This window comes from Stigmatopora nigra, chromosome 2 (genome assembly GCF_051989575.1).
Source record: "Stigmatopora nigra isolate UIUO_SnigA chromosome 2, RoL_Snig_1.1, whole genome shotgun sequence".
In the NCBI taxonomy this organism is placed as follows: domain Eukaryota; kingdom Metazoa; phylum Chordata; class Actinopteri; order Syngnathiformes; family Syngnathidae; genus Stigmatopora; species Stigmatopora nigra.
In genome coordinates, this window is record NC_135509.1 from 11837089 (window position 1) to 11857865 (window position 20777).

The window sequence follows — 20777 nt, forward strand, 5'->3', positions numbered from 1 at the left end:
CTATTCTTGGAGTTCACGGCAGGGAAGATACAGTATTTACGATCTGATTATGAGGCCAAAACGCCAAAGGGAGATTTTAGAATTTATCAAATGGGGCGATCTTCACGCACGCTATCATGTGCAAAGGCACATGCTCCCTGACATTGAATATCCTCATGAAAGAAAAAAAAAAGAACATTTGTTAATAGTCGCCACATATTTTGTCTATTTATTTTACAAGGCCAAAGTACTTTGAAACCGAGATGCATGTGTTGTCTTGTTCAAGCAGGAGTCGCAGCCCATTCTTGAGACACTTTGGTTAAATGGTGACTGTAGAACTTCCCACCAGAAACATGTGGTTCACCAATAAAACACTGTCTCAGTTCCGGGGAAGATGTACTCCCATGTCTACATTTGGTTAAGAATTTTTTTCTGATGCGGAGAAATGTCCTTTTTGATAGCGCTAGACATTAAATGTTTAATTAATAAAGTTAATGTATCTTTTCTACTTGGCACAGTTTTAACAGGAAGACGAATCTGAAAATTTGACTATATCTTAGAGAAGTCTCACAATATCTTGCCAATATCACAACATAAAATTGTTTTTTGTTGTGATGTCTGCATTAAGGAAGGGAATGTCATTCATGTGCTAGATGAGCAATGCTCTCTTTTTTTAAATACCATTTTACATATACTTTAATAACCAAAGGCCATTCTTGGTTATGATGAAAATGGCCATTGTTTGGATGCTCATGCTTTCACAATAACTGTCATATTTTTGTCACAAGTTCATCGTAGGTGGCCTGGCTGACAATATTGTGCTGCTCTTTTAAAAAGTTTATTTAACCATTAGAGATGAGTATTTCTTTCAGCCAGATGGACTCCACATGTTATCAAAACGCGTTGCAAATCAATTCTCTATCAAATAAATGGCAGCGTGTCCAGGCCGTGGAGTATTTTTTTCCATTTTCAGATGAGTGTAGCTCAAAGTTCCATATCAGTTATGCTGTCATTCACAAATTATGAGAAATCTTTAAGAGAATTTGACTGATTCAATCTTCTATATTCATTCAGATGATAGCATCCTATCTAGCGATTTGTCAGGTTTAGAATAACTTGTGTATCTGCGATCAGCTGTCAATGCTATTTAAAGCGGCTCAACTACGGACAAAATGCTATTTTCGACTAGCAATGAAATTGATATGATCAGATTTGATGAATAGATACTTTGGTTCACTAATTCAGCATCAATAAACTCACTTCCTACTTGAAATTGGCTTTTTGTTTTCAAAAGAGCTGAGCAATGAACGGAATCTAGACTTATTTTTTTCAGAGGAAAGTTGACCCTGTTGGCTGTGTGTTTCAAGAACAATGCATTTTAAGATCGAGCAAGAATATCCAAGCCTGGTATGCTAGGTTTCTGCTCTAAGAGCAGCTGTTGGGAAAAAATGCTTGATGAGCAGGGTTTTTTTTTTTGCTGAAAAAGTCCTCTCATTGTAGGCAATTGTTTGCATGAGATTTTGGCCTATGAGCGAAAGCTTCTGTTCATCGTCCCGATTTTGCTCAGAATGTCCTGAAAGAAAACTCTCAAAGTACCGACATGTTTACGTTTGCAGAAAAACATTTTGGCTCGCCAATTAGAAACAATGCTTACCATCAGTTGGTTCTCTGTCAAAAATCGCTACTGAGAAAAGAACCAGTCAACTCTTTGGGACCCTCAAAATTTAGAATTGCAATCTAATTAGAAGACAAATATAGTCGTTTTGAAAGCTGAAGGTCCCCAAAAAGTTTTTGAACTGAGAGACATCCTGATACCTTAAAACCATTGGAGGAAAAACTAACATGGTATTGTCAATCAAAAATCAACTTCTGAAAATCTATTGTCTATATTGTGTTCCTCAAGATGATGTGTTTCTTCTCGAAGTTGTTTCAATGCAAAAAAAACACATATATCATTACACATTGGCTGCAGTCACACAATTTAGAAAATAATCTGGAGTTAATGTAAACCACATGGCCATTTTTTGACTAGTAAATTCCTTTTAATCTCACGAGACAGCATTTACAAGTGTCTGTAAATCACTACCACTCTGCCATAGCTTTATTTGCCTAAACTTTGCTCTTGTCTATAATATAATATATAATCGGACATAGGCTTTGTCATCTTTATTGACTCGACAAAAGCCCTAATTGTCATCATACCCAGATAAATGCGTATGACGAAATTGTTAGTGCTTCTCCACAGGCAAAAGGCCCAAATAAGTTTTCATTTCAGACTCGTTGGCATTCTGCCGTGATGTATACATCGTATTTCCGCCCGAGCGCAACCAAATCCCGGCAACTGCAGAAAAAGTTTGCCTCGCGGATGCCGACAACGATAAAAGAAAACGATCACTTACCTCTCACTGTCTCCTCACTTACCTTCAGTCAGCCAGTAGGAGGCAGATCACTGCCCAACGTCCTTCATGTTACCTCACCCCAAAGTTATTACACAGAAGGCATTGTGTGTCATGCTACCGCAAGTTCCTGATGGCTGTGGGAAAAAAAGTATCCTTAGGCATATTTGTCCGTACTTTGTGAGACCTGTAGCGTCTGCCAGAGGGCAGCAGCTGGAACAGGTTGTGACCAGGGTGGTATGGGTCCCCGAGAATGTTCTGCTGAGGTAACGAGGGCTGGCAATGTCTTCCAGTGAGGGCAGAGAGCAGCCGACGATCTTCAGGGCAGTGGTAATCACTCTCTGCATGGCCTTTTTGAGAAACCCAACATTCTTTACCTTATTTATGTAGAACAAGCAATATTTATGTCATGTAGTTCTTTTCACGTCATTTCTGTCCTCTTCTTGTGCAAATATTTTTGGAAAAGTAAAGATACATTAACAGCACACTGTCATTGTAGTGGTGGTTGACCATAAACTTGATTAGAGCAGTTTAAAAGTGTGACTAATATTCATGGCGTTCATAGTTGAGCTCTCAAATCCGATTTCACGTTTGCGTTATTTTGAATTTTTAAGCTCCTTTGCTTTTTGTAGTTGTGCTTTGGCTTTACAAGCAAGTCTCCTTGTGCTCCCCCCTAACCAGATGTCCTCAGGGGTGAATCCTTCCTCCTCGTCAGTCCGTGCGGGTTTACTCAGAAAGTTGTCACTGATATGTGTCAAGTTTCAAACAGTGGTCAGACAACACTGAAATGCTACGCAAAGCCCACTGAACGTTTTGACGCAGCCCCGAGCGAGAAAAAGACTTTAAAGCTGTTAACCCATTACATGTCAAGTGACTATTTTTGGGGATTAAAACAAAAAAACTAAAAACTAAAAAACAGGCGGCTCAGTGGACTAGCGGTTGGTGGGTCGGCCTCACTGTTCTGAGATCGAGGCTTCAATCCCAGGTTCCGAGTTAAGCGTGTTTTCTCTGGTTTGTGTGGGTTTTCTCTGGGTGCTCTGGTTTCCTTCCCCATCCACAAAACGTGCATGGCAGGCTGGTTGAACACTGTAAATGGCCTTGAGATGTGTGTGAGCATGACTAGTTGTCCTTGTGCCCTGCGATTGGCTCACCACTAATTCAAGGTGTCCTCCGCCTGGTGCCCATAATTGGCTGGAACAAGCTCCAGCACCCCCCGCAGCCCTTATGAGGATAGAAAATAGAAAAGAAAACTTGGGCTCTACGTATGTTGACGTCATATTTTGGTTCATGTGGGTCCTCCTGTGTGGAGTTTGCATGTTGTCCCCGGGCTTGCGTGGATTTTCTCCGGGTACTCTGGTTTCCTCCCATATTCCAAAAACATCCATGGTTAACTGGTTTAACACTCTAAATTGCTTAGCACCCTCTGCTGGAGCCTATCCCAGCTAACTATGGGCACCAGGGTTGGGGAGGGGGACACCCTGAATTTGTGGCCAGCCAAAAATAAATAAATAAACAGAAAAAAAGGTGGCCAAGATCTTGATTTTAAAGTCTTTTTAATGTTCTGGGGGAAATTATGAATGAGGGTGCTGATAGAAAACGTCCACTGGTCCCAATCCTCTTTTGTCCTTGTAATTTTTATTCAATTTAATATAATAAATACAAATAATAGAACATTACAAATTGAACTTAATGTTTGCATGAATTTCCATTTGGATTTAACAAGTAAAACAAAACAACAATATATGAAAGGATTAAAAACATTTCAAAAACAACAAATGAGAAAATATTAGATGTGCAAGTGTCTTTTAAAAGATTAAATGAGATATCGGGGAGGAGGAAAGCGAGGTGATAAAAGGGGGTTCGTTTGGTGGGCGTGGTCAAACACGTTGTTACAAAAGGTAAAAAAAAAAAACGAGAACGCGGGTGAGGGCTGACAATCGAAGGTGTCATCCCACAGCAAGCTTCCCTTTAGACAGCACAGACATTATGTTAACTTTTCAAAATAAACGTTTTTATTGCAATCCGGTTGAGTTCGCCTACCGCGATGTTAGGTTACGCCCTCATAAAAGTGAACGGAAACACTCTTAACTGAATCATCCTTTTCCCACCCAATACCAAATGAAAGGTTTTTCCATCTTCAGAGCACAAAACTTGTTTGACGACGTTTATTTTGAAAGGCAAGCGTGGGTGCGCAAGTCATCTTTTGACAGGATAACCTGTTGCGCGTCAGACAGTTTCACATTTGATTCCAAGTCACTGCTCACACGCAGGAACGGACGGAGCAAGTGATGGACTTCTAAGGAACTCTGCACGTGCTCTTTTCTCAAAGGATTTGCTATCATCTCATAACTCAAGTTGCGAGTAATCGACTTGGACGCACCTGACAAGTTTTGGGGCTTCAAATTAAAAACAAGGTAATGTGCCATCATTGAGGTGTTTTGCCTGTTTTTTAAAAGTTTTCAAATCGGTTTAATGAACGGCACTAATGTGTGTTTTGCTTGTATTTAAGCATATTTTGTTGCAGAATTGTTCAACACCTGAGCCCACGTTTTGTCTAATTGTAAATTGTTTGCAGGGGTGCTCAAACTGTGATTGATTGATTCATTCATGATGCTGTAGATCATGTGTCAAAGTGGCGGCCCGGGGGCCAAATCTGGCCCGCTGCATCATTTTGTGTGGCCCGGGAAAGTAAATCATGAGTTTCTGTTTTAGGATCAAATTAAAATGAAAAGTATAGATGTATATTAAATTTCCCGAATTCTCCCCTTTTAAATCAATAATTGTAATTTTTAATCATTTTTTTCTGTTTTAGTTCTAAAATAATTTTGTAAAATCCAAAAATATATATAAAAAGCTAAAATAAACATTGTTTTAGATCTATAAATACTGAATATTCAGGGATTTTTATCCATTTCTAAACAAAATAATCTAAATATTATATCTAAAATGGTCCGGCCCACATGAAATCGAATTGACGTTTACGTGGCCCGCGAATCAACCCGAGTCTGGCACCCTTGATGTAGATGGTTGTCAAAACCGAAAGTATATGATATACGTTTGTATTCAGTCCTTTAGAGGGGACTTTTTATTCTCATTGGCTGCCATTGCCGCTCCTGGACGTCCAATTCATTTTGACTGGGAGAGGGTGGTCTCTCCCAGTCAATATGGATTTGATGACTAGTGCTGGCACTGGGCCCGAGAAATTAATTTTTAACTGTTAGTCCTCCAAGGTAAAATTATTTGGACGTTTATTGTCTTCAATGGTAGGCAACGAGTTGATTACTACAAAAAGAAGAGAAAGAAAACTGAAACTGAAAAAATATTGATTAATAATACAATAAATAATATAATAATTAGATAGATCTGGAGTCTTCATAGGTGGACAAAATATTTATGGTCATTAAGTATTAAATGTTAATATTGTGACCTAGATGAGCCAAAATGTGAAGTCCATATAATATTTATTTGTAAGCCTGGTCTTCATGAGGCAAATTACTATTATTATAAAATAGACACTTGCCCTTTAAGACTTTTTATGATGTGTTATAACCAAGTGTGGCTGGCACTAGATGTCACCTGTTGCCCATTTGATTTCATTGAGATTTGAATCCACCCAGCAATATTTCTTCATAGGACTACTTTTTTTCAATGGTGAGAAGTGACTAAAATTGATTCTTAAGCAGCCGCTGGGCTCATTGATTTAGATCACCAGTTATGTATTCACATTATTTAATTTAATGCATGTGATTCAGCTAATTCTAACTTTATAAATGTAGCCAGATCTGTGTGCATCTGACTTTTGATGCTAAGTTGGACACTCGGACTGTGGCATGCATGTTTTAAGTGTCATAAAATGGTTACGCTGTTAAGTACTTTGATAAGATATTTTCTGCGTTGTATAAATTCAAGCAAGGCAAGATATTTTATCAATGGATTCTTCCTTGAGCTGAATGTGGGAACTTTCTAAATTGAGGCATAACACTCCTTGGCTGCAACCATTTGACCTTGACTGACTACTTTTTCCCCATCTTGAACAAATTCAAGTTCCTAAATCTTTCACTATTGGTGTTAAAATCATACAAGAAAAATGTCTTTGCCAAACTAGAAAATATAATAATAATTATTATTGTTTTTTTAAGAGTAAAGTCATATCCATTTCTTTTCATATGCTTTTAAGAAAAATTTTGGTTTTCTTTTATACCACTCCACTCCATTTTTTTTTTTAAAGTGAAAAGGATTGACTGGTTAACCACATCTGGGCCAAAGTTGATATCATACATTCCCACCAATACCACTTTGTCATGAAATCCCAGCAGGAGACCGGACAAATCCAAATGCTGGGGTTTCCAAACGTTCTGCATACTCACTCATGCATATGTTTTAGGTTTGCGTTTCAGGGTTAAGTAACCGTGACAATTTGCTCATCTCTCACAAACTGGCTTCACTTTGCTGCCTCCATGCACACACACACACACATGCAAACTCTTTACAAATGAGTACAGATGCAAAGAAGATAAGGAATTCTTGATATTTTGATCAAAGATACAAATATTCCTGTTCAATATCCAGTTGGGGGCGACCTTCCTGCGTGGGGTTTGCATGTTCTCCTGGTGCCCATGTGGGTTTTCTTCGGAAACTCAATTTTCAACCCACATCCCAACAACATGCATGGCAGGGAGTTTCATCACTGTCCTTACATATGACTAGTGTGCCCGCATGGCCGTTAATCTTAATCTATTCTTTGATTGGCTAACATCTGATTCAGAGACCGCCACGACCCGTGTGAGGATAAGTGGAACGTAAAAATTGATGAAGATATAGTATTCATGTTTGGAAATGAAACTTCTCATTTGGCACAGCATGTATGCAACCTTGTGTATGTTCGTCATTCCTGACATCTGGGAACTTGTTATATGGGTGTGAGGAATGTGGTATATCCCCCCAATGCAAGCAACACCGAGATTTTCTTAACAAATGTTTATTATCAAACATTGACAGACTCAAAATAATGATGTTTAAAAAATGTAGCGTTCCCAGTTTAAATGGATGGATGTCCCTTGTCGTATTAGCAGTGAATGTGTTAATATAGCCTTCAAAAATGTGGCGGAAAGGAAAACATCCATCTATCCATCACCTTTGCAAAGCAAAGCATGGTGACCCCTTGGTGCAATCCCACCGCCTTCATGGAACCTAACCCAGCCCACTACGAGCACCAGGCGAGAGACACCCTGAATCGGTGTCCGGCCAATTGGACACTTAGGGGCAATTCAGAGTGTTCAACCAGCCTACCAGTAAGCTGATATGAAAAGAAATGGAGGAATTCTGGGCCAAATTGGCCTTGGGCACCAAATGAAGCCATATGTTCTCGATTAATGGAAGGGCATCTTCAGAATAAATTTGATACAAATCGGAGTTGGCCACCTGCAAACATTTTTCAATTCGCTTGAGCTCCTATAGAATGACCCAACAGTCATTATTTCTTGTTTGTAACAACAGTCTCGGAACTTTTCCAACACTTTTCTACATAAGTAACGGGTGGACTTACGTGGTTATAATTTCCTCATGGTTAGTCATTTCCTACTTCCTTTTTTCATTCATGGACAGACGCGGCATTCATAGAAATCCACATCTGAAGTGAAAAAATATATAGGTCAACATGTGACTCATTTTGCGTGTGTATACGTTTCCATGTTGTTAAGGCATCAATATTTGATGATCAGGCTGAACAACATGCTGGCTCTTTGCCTCATTTTACTGTCAGACCCTATTTAAACTGTATAGGATGTTATGTTAACATTGAGCTTTGGCCATGGCAATAAAACAATGAGCCCCAATGATGCTTTATCTCAGTTTGGAAGAGTGTTGTTATCCTCCTCATTCAATGCGGTAAAGCTTGGCTGCTGAGGTTTACTTTTCTCTGTCTCCTAGGTGCCAAAACGACATTTCCGGTTTAGACATATTTGCTAACTTACACTTCATATGTTGAGATTCTAGGTGAAATGTTTCTCCAACTCTTGCTGTCTCCTTGCACTGTTTGAATAGGATTGCAAGTTGATATGCGATGCACTGGGGATGCCAGAAATCAGAACCTTCTAACCCCATGAACAAATATATGTCTATACTTGCCTCTTACTCAAATCATATATAAGTGATCTTAGTCCTGCCGCTTTGCTTTCTTTCAGGCATGTCTGCCAACCATATGTGACCTGAGAGAGCAAAATGAGTCACAGAGAAAAATGGAGGTTTTGGAATAGTCAAAAAGATAATCATATCACATTCCCAATGCTACATCAACAATTTTCCAAAAACAATAATTTTGTCTTTTAAATTGCAACCTCTAAAATGAATAAAAAAGAAAATGTTACTTCTCCTTAGCAACTATTGTGTTTGTGGGAAAATTTGGCTCTGAAACTTAGACTATACTTAGAATTTATTGTGTACTTGTGTCATTGAACCTAATCCGCCACCAGTGTCCAAAGAAAGTCCAAAGTAAGGATTTGCAATATATCAGAACACCTATTACCAAAATAATCATAACAAAAAACTACAACCAGACCAGGCCAGGAAAACCTGGCTAGCCGTATAACACACACACACAGCGCTAAGCAAGGCAATAGTCCGACAGCCACTGACTGGACAGGAGACCTTAAATACCGAGAGGTCTTTTACCAAAACTAGTGTGTCGCTCAGCCCCACCCAATAAGATAATCCAGGTGCGGGAAAAGAGGAAAACAAACTAAGACCAAAGTCAGACGAGTGAACCGCTACACCATCAAGTAGCTCAAAGGTATTCCAGAATTGAAATGTAATCACGAAAATACTTCCTTTGAAGTAAACATACTTGAAATCAGTGGGTTAACATAATCAAGCACTTTTTAAATGAGAAAATTGTCCTCAATCATGGAGTTGCAGTAGATTCTTTGACAAAGTTTCTCCCCCAAAAATAGACCTCATGGCTGCAGGAATTGACTTTTGCACTGAATCAAATGTTTTGATGTTTAGACAAAGTCCGTCTTGGGTTGTGTGCATAAAAAGTCTTGTTTCCCTGTGAACATTTCTTTTAAATCTGCTAATTTAGGTTTTAAATGTCTCACAAATGCCGTTGTAACATGAGAATAGAGCAAAGTAAGACGTTGCCATATCAGTTTATGATTTCTGGATCCCAGGTGTGGTACACATTTGCGCCTGTTTAGAAGAAGTCTCAAATTTGCCAATTTTACTCTTTGCTGATATAAAAAAATAACATAACAATTATCAAGGCAGATTTTGACCATGGCTCTTGGACATCTGAATATAACTTTGGACACGTGCATATTGTCAATTTTCATGTGAACAACAACGTTTTTTTTATCTTTATTGAAGCAACTTTTCCAGGGAAATTGTTGTAAATTCCCAAGTGTCAAAGGCGTGTGACCTCTGACCTTTTCCCCTCAGGTTAAAGCTCAGACACCTGTCATTTCTCTTGCGTCTCTCAACAAAGACGCAAACGTCCTTCATGCTCCCTCTCTGTCCTTTTGTTCCCTGCTTGCTGACTTTGTTTCCTATTATCTTTTTTTTCTGGTCTTTCTGTGACTAAAATGACCTACAATTCATGGAATTAATCAACTACACTCCCATTTTTTTAACTTTTTTAACCCAAGGAACAAATAAGCCAGCTTGTCCTGACAAAATCTTTGTAGCTGGATGTTTGATGGTCTCCAAGAAAAGCAGACGATCATGTGTATCATTGGCTGGACACAGTGTTAGTCATAAATGTATCCGTAATTATCGTTTTCTTGTCGTTAGTCAGTGACAGGCTGCCACTCTGAGTTTCGTTGCAGAATGGCAAAGAAACAGTTGTAGTTTTTTGTGTTTTTTCATTTATTTTTACAATTCATTTTATTGTGTGCGCCGTGCGCAGAGAAGTCGACAGTAGTGCGCAATTGTGCAGTTTATAGAGAACATTGCTTGTCACTATTGTGATATGAATTTGTTGCTGATTTCAAAGGATCAAATATGCTTTCAATCACACATAACCAAGACGTTTTCAAATCTTTTGGGAAACATGTTTGGATGGAAAAGAGCTTTGGGTGCACCAACAGTGCTAAATTTTTTAACTTTTCATCTATAAATACATTCTTATCTTGAATATTGCGACTTCACTTATCGGGAATTCACTTCTTTGCGATTTTCTTCTGCTAATAATTTGTAAAAAAGTAGTAGTTAAATAGGGGTGACCCTATTTTGCGATTTTCCGTTTATTGTGGCCCTGTTTGGTGTTAATTAACCGTGATAATCGAGGGATTACTGTAGTATTTTTGGAGTTCGGATAGAGTGGTAGAGTGTTGTGGTTTAAAGCCCAAGTGGCCCTTGACCTTGTCTGGTGTGTTGAGTGAGGCTCATTTTCTCCTAGTTCTAAAGAGACAGCGTCAAAGTATTAAGTCAAATGACCAAATGACCTCCTGACCTTTTCCCCATTTTACTGTAGTCATGAAGGATTCACTCTCAAATTCCTTCCCAGGTGAGGAAAGTCTGTAACAATATCATCTCTTTGTGAAAAGCGATCATATTTGTTTCAGTTTGAAGCAACTCAAGTCAAATTAAATTGAACCACGGAACGAAATTGTCCACTGGCATTCAGCACTTTTTCAGGGGGAAGTGGAAAGGAAATTGGAAATTATCGGTGTAATCTAATGAACAGAAATAATGATTTTAAGTCACTGAGATAAAGAAGAACCACAGATTGCAGATAGTGGTGCCCAATAAGATAGTCAAGCAGTCAGGGTCATACAATGATATATACCGAATTTGGAATTTAGTGTACTTAAAATGGGCAATTTTTGAGAACATTTTATACTCTTAAGTGCACCTTATGTGTGAAAGTATGGTCATTTCTGCCGTCCAAGAAAGTGCACAACACATTACATTACAATTACATTACATGGAAATTTCTCCAATTATAAAGACAAATATACATTAAATTTACTTTGTACTCCTCGCACAAAAGGAATTCAACTTATTTTTTGTATTCACTACACATTTGCCTTGCAATTGGCTGGCCAACAATTCAGGGTGTCCCTTGTCTGGTGCTCAAAGTCAGATGGGTTAGGCTCCAGCACCCCCAGCGTCCTTTGTGAGGATAAGCAATTCATAAAATGAAGGAATGAACATTACATGTGATGGTGGGACACAGATTGAGCCAAATAGAGATGAGACTTTCCTTAAAAACTTGAACATTTTGTGGTTTTGGTCGCAATTCACTCCTCACGTCATCTTTTCTTTTTCTTATTATTTGTAAATAACAATTTGAGACTGTTTCAACAAGGTATTTATTGTTGGCAGCCAAGCATTGCACTCACTTCACGCTCAATTGGTTAGACTGCATCCAAGTCCTCCATCAATTACACTGAATGAGTCAAAATGATTATTTTCTATTCATATGTCTAACAGCATTTCCCATTTTGCTTTTTAAAATCCTTCCAGTATCCAAAGTATGAATTGCAGCTGCCAGCATGTACTTGGATTGCAATGAAGACTTGATGCCAACCACCTGTTTGGCGCGCTGACCACCCTCTGAAGAGGCCCGTGTTGCAGCAGTTTTCAGAACTCGCTCTGCGCGTGGACTCACATATACACATATATTCCTATATGTGCTACAAATACATCACAGGACGCACACTGTGCTAAATTCAAAGCACTCTGGAGCTGAGGAATTGAAAGCAAGAGTATGGTCCAACGGTTCACCCCAGTCCACCTGCTGGGAGCCCTCTCGGGTAAGATGCCATCAATTCGAAAAAAGACCAGAAGCATTTCTTTCTCTGTCACATCCTCTTCTTCCTCGGTCACATTTTTTTTTTTACAAATTATTCTTGTTTGGTCCATGGAATGAGAGCTTTCAGTCTGCAAACAGGAGCTGAAAGAAGATAAACATCAGGATGTTCACATGGGAAGCTCAGTCCCAGAATTGCATACCTGGATGTAAACAATAGTAGTTTACTGTAGCAAAACACTTGTGAGAGTTTTCATCAAAATCAGCTGTGCCAGTATAAGATGTGATGCTCTCTAAAGCAGATATTCAATATGTTTTTTAGGTGATTTTTTTCCTGATGATTAATGACTGGATCAGTATTTGTAATGGATATCCATTAGGATCCATTAGGTTAGATAACTTTATTCATTGTCACATTAGCAAGAGAGTGAGAATACAGACAAGTATAGATAAGTATCGCAGATGCTATAAAAGTGCTATACCTGACACCACAAACACATTTCCATTCAAGCATTCCTGTTTGATTTGTTTCTTGTCTCGCGTCAAAATCTGTATTTGAGTTGCTATAATTTTTGATGTCCTGAGTGCTACCCACTCGTACGGGCCTATTCAAAACAAATTGCCCTTCACGGCCATTGTCCGTTTAGAACTTTGAACAAATTCAATGGCTGGATTGTGTCTGCAATGTATTGCTTCTCATTTAACATGAGAAGCAGATTGCATTCTAGACCAAATGTTTTCAATGTCCTTCAATGCAATATGTTTAGACACGTCTCAGTCCATTTTCATTATGGTAGCGATGCTATACTTTGGAGAAAAGCTGCATTAAAGAAAGACAGGTTTGTTCTGTTTACCATACTTCATATCAAAGTATAAACACAAGGTGACATAGGTTTACAAATCACAATCACTCCCACATGTGAAGTCCTCCATCAGTCTTGGAAAATGAGTCCAACATTTTAATGTTGCATGTTGTCCTCTGACTGGAGTGGCTGGACCTTGTGTGCATAAGAGTCCATGTTTTAATAATTTATAGAGTGCTGTTCTCAAACTTTTCTCCCTGGACAGACAGATTCACAGGTATCCAGGCTAAACTTTGTTTTTTAACTATCAATCAGTAAGTACCACCAAATGCAAACCATCATGTCCCTATATTGTACGGTACATGTCTTTTTTATGCCAAATGGGGAAAAACATGGACAGAAATCTCAGCCAATCCCAGCTGTCTCCGGACCAGAGGCAGGGGACACCCTGAATCGGTGTCCACCCGATCGCAGGACACAAAAAGATGGACAACCGTGTCCACTCACACCCATACCTATGGGCAATTTAGAGGTTCCAACCAGCCTACCATGCATTTTTGTGGAATGTGGGGAGGAAACTGGAGTACCCAGAGGAAACCCACACAGGCCTGTGGAGAATATACCAACTCCACAGTAGATATGTCTTTGTTCCAAGTGGAAAATGTCCAAACTCATGTTCAATAGGAGTCTGGATACATCTGCCACAATTTAGACTCTCTTTGATGATCTCTGAATGCTGCAGATGTTTTAGTTAGTTTCTGCCTGTGATTGTTTCCTTTCCAGCAGAATCACAGGGCTATTCTTCTTATACTGACACTAATTTGGAAGTGTTCATTGTTCCCTTCACCTTGACCAAAGTCCCAGTTCCAGCTGAAATAAAGAGCCAAAAGGATGAAGTTGCTATCACCATGGGTTGTTGCTATTGTTTGTTCTGGGTGGTTATTTATTTATTCATTGATTTTTGAGGCGTATAGAACAGTTCCTTTTTAGAGGAGGACCGCCCTAGAATTTCAACATTTATCACTGTCAGCAGCTTATTGACAGCCGTCACTGTTAGAAATGAATTGAAGTCAATTGATGTCACTGGCAGCTAATTATTTAATCATGCTTCTCTCTCTTAAACACTGCAGTCATTGGATCGTCTTTTTGCCTTTTTATGAGCACATCAGGGAAACGAGTGGAGAACAGAGATGAATAGTGATTTGGAAGAAACATGAAATTGAATAATTACATTTGAAGTGAAATCCAGTTAAATTCAAGTCTCCATGTAGGCTAGACATATTGAAGGACTATAAGTACACATCCCCAGACAGAGAAAAACACATGAACCTAAGTTGTTCCCAATTGGCGAATACCACTCTGTTTTGACCCAAGAGTAAAATTATACGGAGGAGATTCTTCCTGGTGTTTCAATGTAAAATATTTACTACTTTCTGAAAATGTTAAACTTTTCAGCTCTGGGCTCTTGCCATTTTACGCAAAGACTGTTTTGGCTTCCTACCACGACTGGCTTGTGATTGATATGTAATCTAATCCTCTGGAGGTTAGCACAAGCCAAGAAAAAAAAGATATAAAGAAGACAAACACTTTGTTTATTTCCCAATCAAAAAAGACTACGGGGTACGGGCAATTTATCGGATTCTGTAAAATATCACCTGATGTTAAAGTGGGACTTTAAAGTTTGTTAAAGATATACAGTTCCATCATTATACAAAGGGCTAATAAAATGCAATATTAAGACATATAGCTTCAAAAGCCAGACATTTATACAGATAGATGCTGTGTGTTGTTGAGACAAGTGCACTAACAGGAAAAGCTTTTAGACATCTGTTAGATATATGACCTTTGCAATTCTCATATTACTCACTCCTTCACACTAGCATCCTATTCATGTCAACAGTAAGCCTCTTTTTTAAGATCTTAAATCAAAGACAGAAGTTCTTTTAAAAAATTAACTTCAGATATATGTATCATGATGCAATTTCTAGTGTCCCGATTCCTGGTCACTAATCTGTTTTTGCCTTTAGTCACGTGCGTGTCCTACAGGAATGCTCGTAAATAGTGGGAGAAGCATGTACCATTTGTACTCTAGAAGTCTATGAACTCAGGTTAGATCAGTGCTTTCTGAAGATATTTTGCTTGGCTTGAAGAGAGATCATAGACATAAACTGGAATAGTTATGTGGTATGTCACTCATTGCTAACAGCAACTTTCTATAAAGGAAGCGCGGGAGAAAGATGCATTAATGACTTAAAGCTGCACTGACAAAGCAGGATTTGATGGAAAGTTTAAATGGCTTGATTCTACCTTGCATGTATTCAGCCAAAAGACAATTCTACAGCTTTAATTTATGTTTTTATTTATTTATATTTAACACTGGGAGGTAATAAGCCAAGCCAAGGCTTCAATATGTGCCAAAAAGTCTTCTCAACGTGTGTGATAATGCTTTAGGAATTTGGCAGATATGATCAGAAGGTCCATTTTTGTTCTGTGACATTATCTTATTGTAATGTAATTAAATATCAAAATCATTTTTTTTCTCTTGATTGCTCATTGTCTCCTCACAAGCTATTTCATATATTTCTGGGTGGTCTCACAATGGTCGAGGAAGAGGCTTGTTTGGAATTGTCAAACCGGACATCCACATGTGTTTTTTTTATTTATTCCTTATTACCCAGATTTTTTTAAATCTATTCAACAAGGAAATTGCATTATTTCAATTATTCTCCTAAATTTGACCATATATCTTTGGATAAATTAATCAATAAGACTCTTCAAGTTATCATACCTTCCTTGGTTTTGTGCACCACTGACAGACAAGCAATCAGACTCACAATCACACCGCCACTGAGCGGCCAAGTCAGATGAGTGAACCACTACACTATTAGATTGCACTTAAGTGTTTTACCTATTCAAAAAGATGTTGTTGTTTTTTTTTTAGATCAAAAATACATTGTCTCAGACAGCTGTTTAATCTATATATGTGAAGCAGAACTGTGTTTATTATTCATTCATTCATTCATCTTCCATTCCATGTCATATTTTCTAATGTTGTTTGTTTCTTTTTTTTTTTTTTTAAAGGCCTGTTTCTGCTCCTGCCTGTTTCAATGGCACCAACACCTCCAAGCATGTGCACTCCTTTGAGGACACTTAATGAAAGTCTGAGCCACAGGCGACGATACATGGTAAGAAAGCATGTGATATGATGTAATTCATTGGGGTGGATGTCTGCACCACTGAGATGGATAGCTTAAAATTCTAATTAATATTTTCTTGTTAATTTTCTTTCAATTATTTAATTATTTTTGGGGTTAATATGACTTTAAAAAAAATTACATGTTCCAGCATTCAAAAATGTGTCAATTATAAAGCCAAAATTAATCTTATTCATAAAAGACTACATGAAATGTTTGATTTGTTTCTCTTTAAAAAAAAAAAACACATGGATGAAAAAATTTCAGGTTGCAATTCATTTTATTGAAGTTTAATAATCGCAAATAATTTACACACATCAAAATTAAATACTCATGACCACTTCAACCAGTGGAAATATCATAATGACATATGATGCAAGAAATTCCTTCATAAATGAACAATATAGAGTAAATGTGAAAAAAATACGTGACAGATTATATTTAAGTTGCTGATAATTACATTGTGGATAAAAACAACATTTTGTGTTCTTGATTTCTTGCAGAAGCATTATTTTCCTGTCAACTACACCATTAGGGTTCATCAAGAGGAAATTTTTAAAATATCTAACATTAGGAAAATGGTAAGCCCTTGATTACAGTGTCCGAGTTAAAGATTTTTTCCCGGCTGGTTCTCACCGCTTCATCTTCTTTTAGAAGTTACAGGTGAATGATTTAGAAGAACTTCACCTACAGAGGATGTGGTTCCTTGTAAACCACAGCGTCTTGAAAAGGGTAAGCGTTTGGGTTATCCTAGTTCACATATTTTTTTTGACTCAAATTCCAGTCTATGTCCTTTTTTGAGGACCAATCTTATACCATGCTATTCTTATGATAGCTTCCCATTATAGCCAACATAACATTTCACTGCTGTTTCACCCTGTTTACTTCAATTTCCTCTGTTTTTGTATATTTTGTAATGTTGCAAAACAAAACACATGCATCCTTGATCAATTTGTTGCTGTTTAGCCCCCAAAATACATTAAAAAAAATCTGTATCTGTAAAAACAACATATTTTTCTGGACTTCCAATTTCTGACCTCATGATTGCATCAAGGACATCCCTTGTAAGCCCGCATTTTGCTCTAATATATAAAATTTTAGAGAACATTGCTGTGTAATCATGATCCACAATATTTAGCCATCTATTAGAAAGTCTGTATGGTCAATGATAAGCAAACAAACTCGATTTATGGCTGTGTAGGCTACCAATTTGCCTGAAATCTTTATTATCAGTCAAATAATGATTTTTAAATCATGCATGGCTTGTCTAGAACATCTAACATTCAATTTCTAGATTATCCGGGTGTTGCCAGAGAGACATCCTTCACGTCCTTACACGACAACGTTGGAGAGACGTCTTCAAGACGCCGAGGGAGTCTTTGTGCAGTCGCATCCTCCAGAGGTAAGACGCAGGTCAGGCTTCTCTGACATGTAAGTGGCTCCTTGATTAAAGGAATTTATCACATGATTGAGTTTGCCTTGGAACGCAAGCTTCCAAGGACATTTGAAAGCTGACGGATGTCACATTTATCCTATTCAAGATTCATTGGAATGAATACACAAACGGGTCCAGAGAGGAATAAGGGTAGAGCAGTCATCATGAGGAGGAACATTTCTTTTGCCTTTTTTTTTAATGATGTGATTAGGGTTGGAAGTTTAAATGTCGTTATAAAATGGCGGCTTGGGGGGATTTGTTTAGAATGATGGGCCTGGGAAACATGATACTTGACATATGGGCTAGGGCTCTCAAGTCAATTACCACTGTTTATGCCCAAATTACCTGGTGACCCTCATAAGTATAAATTGTTTGGAAGCTGAATTACTGAACAAAAAGAGGGCGCACAAATATGTATAGCTTGTCGCAAAACGCAAATCAGAGACTCATTGTGGTCCTTTTTGTCAAAGCCAGTTCTCCAGTTAGTAAATTTGGTCAAATATTGGCACTAGGCCTTCAAGTCCACAGAAATAGAACAAGAAAGAATCAAAGCATGAAAACCACACACAACATGTTGGACATGTGATCCTATGTGTAATGTTCTTGTCACATACCCAAAAAATGTGTAAAGGGTCTTACTCTCACAATAAAGTGATGGTGGCCCAGTTTGGATATGTGAGTGTAGCTGCACCATCTACAAAACTGGAGATTTTTCAAGTAATGTCAAACTATATATATACAATAAACATATAGATTAGATAAAGACTTTTTGCTCATCTATTTGTGAATGAGTCACACAACCCTTAACCCCCCCCATAATACTATTGTAAGATTACGCTACCCTATACGCACCCTTTTGTTTATTCTTCTGGTAAATAATAGCCTTGTAATAGATAAGCCCGATAAGTTTATAATGATTTCATTGACTCCAAATTGCAACTTCCCTCAAATCAATGCAGTTGTACAAATTAAACAGTAACTTTTTAAAGCGTGGTAGTCATTACTGGACCCAGATTGTTGCCCATCTAGATAAGAAGCCAGTAAGACAGCCTATTGCTACTGCTCATGCATTAAATTCAGCTTCAACTGACAATCTGATCTAATGAAAATAATGTTGCTGTCTGGATTGCAAATCACTTCATCAGTCACAAGTTAGCTGCTCGTTTCTCTTTTCAACACATCCGGATTCATTACAAAACACTCATCGAATTTGCCATTGTAATAAATGTTGGGAATTCTTATTTCATTTGTCAAACAAGTTCAGTTTCTCGTGAGGTATTTTCACACTGCCATGACGGAAATATGACTGAAAAGTCTGGTGATTGTTTGTGTGCAGGCATTCCAGCAGGAGCTTCCAGGGGCAATCCAGGACATTTGGGATTGTTTAACAGAAGAGTCAGGCAGAGTGCCTGAATCCAGCTGGAGGTCTGCTTCGCCAAAATCTCTTTTGGACAATTTGTGTCACACCATGCATTGCCTTTACACTGAGTGCTTTGCCAACACAGAAACACAGGACCGTAAGTATATATGACATTGGAAAATCACAAATCTCTTTTCCACTTTTTGGAAGCGGGATATAAAGGTGTAGTTTGAGTGTATATACTATAATATGGAAGTTGTCAGTACCTTTTTTTCCGCCCCTTTGACTTTTCTGCTTGCCCAAGTGACATCAGAGCTCTACATTTTTGAACAAACCTATCTGACAGGAAACCTCAGCTCAGCCAACTGTATGAGATTTGCTAAACTAGAGGTTTAGAGTGCCATGCCAAACGTATTATTATAATTTATGTGTTTTGGCTAGTTATTTGAGGAAGGGGTTCAACAACTTCACTAAATTCTCTATATTCTGGAATTGTTTTCATATTCACCCTCAAGAAGAACAATATGTAAGCATGTCTCTTTTCTGTAATCTTTTTAGCTATATAACACAACATTTGATGCAACTTTAGAAGGGTATTTTCCAAAGTTGGGATTTATGGATGTTCATTTGCAAGGTTGTCTAATATTTTCTATTATTATTTTCAAATTTGTAACAACCAATGTTTTCTGTGTGTGTGTGTTTTGCTTTTTTTCAGACTTGGATTTCTCCAGTTGTAAGAAAAAGCCTCCAACGGCAAATAGCTGAGAAGAGGTCAGCGGGGTGAATCGTCCCCTGTAATCCTGAATAGGTATTCTTTCTTTTAGCCTTAAGGGAACAAGTACAATCTATCTTTTCCCCAAAATCTGAACACTATTTAATCCACAATCAACAGTTAACTTGAACTCTGTAGGACAATATTTCCAACCAATCGTCTTTAAACTCTTACTATGCACGTCGACGTTTGATTTCGTGCTTGAGTTTATTTTTTAGTTTAGATTTATTTGTTTTTAGTTTTTTTCTACAATGGGTGTTTTAAAAAAAAACTCAAGATTTTTTTTTTCAATAAAAACTCATCAACATCCCATTTTAAGTAAACGTATAAGCTCACTAACTGAACTATCACCCACAAAAATTTTGGGGTCTGAAACCAACCCAGTAATGATGTTTTCATTCTGTTTCACAGGCTTCTACGCTACAAAGAGATGTGTACCAGGCTAATGAATAAAAGCTGAATTGTGTGCTGTACTGTAAATGCACCAAGTAGTATATATGTGCTCACACTATCAAACAAATGTAATGACATACATATGTTTGTTACAAATTGAGCATTTTTAAAGCCTATCTAAGAAAAACGGTTTGTCAAAATGAAGTGTTATTTGCTAATGCTGAATAACAAGAGCCAACAGAAAAATACCTGCAAAGACACTGATTGTTATTGTCTGGTTTGAACATATAGTATTTTTTTTTTTGTACACGGGATTCTAAATTTATTTATTTTTGGAAATCTATAATGCTACTGTATGTGACGATGCTTTTATGAGAAGAAGTATAATTAAATGGCTATTTTTATCAACTACAACTGTGTCTACACTGTTGTGAAGTGAGGACTTGGTTTTTAGTTATATTTACGTATATATAATAAATAAAACAGTGTTCTCATGTTGGGATATTGTCACATTTCTAAGATTTTTTTGTTGCTTTATGTCTTACAGCTGTTTTAAGTCATTTTTGGATGTGGAATACAAGACCATATTTTTTTCGTCTATCCTGTCATGAAAAATATTGTACTTAACAAATGCACTTGTTTTTTTTTATATATTGACATGCATTTTTTTTAATTTATGGATTTAAATTCATTAGTA

The 20777-nt window shown here is 37.6% G+C and overlaps 1 protein-coding gene across 1 annotated transcript; it reads left to right on the top strand.

Annotated features, from left to right (window-relative positions):
- Positions 1–4309: 4309 nt before the first annotated feature.
- On the top strand, positions 4310–20662 carry il34 (interleukin 34). The gene is made up of 9 exons (XM_077710352.1): positions 4310–4789; positions 11838–12127; positions 16008–16111; positions 16624–16701; positions 16775–16852; positions 17415–17522; positions 18892–19072; positions 19631–19723; positions 20099–20662. Exons 2-8 carry the CDS (start codon positions 12082–12084, stop codon positions 19678–19680), a joined length of 645 nt encoding a protein of 214 aa, XP_077566478.1. The 5' UTR covers positions 4310–4789; positions 11838–12081; the 3' UTR covers positions 19681–19723; positions 20099–20662.
- Positions 20663–20777: the final 115 nt, after the last annotated feature.

What these genes read in the sequence shown, in the direction of transcription:
- il34 (XM_077710352.1), top strand. Translation starts at nt 12,082, where the DNA reads ATGGTCCAACGGTTCACCCCAGTCCACCTGCTGGGAGCCCTCTCGG. An exon ending in CCTGCTGGGAGCCCTCTCGG is followed by an intron (nt 12,128 to 16,007) that starts GTAAGATGCCAT and finishes TTTTTTTTAAAG; the next exon opens with GCCTGTTTCTGCTCCTGCCT. An exon ending in TGCAGTCGCATCCTCCAGAG is followed by an intron (nt 17,523 to 18,891) that starts GTAAGACGCAGG and finishes GTTTGTGTGCAG; the next exon opens with GCATTCCAGCAGGAGCTTCC.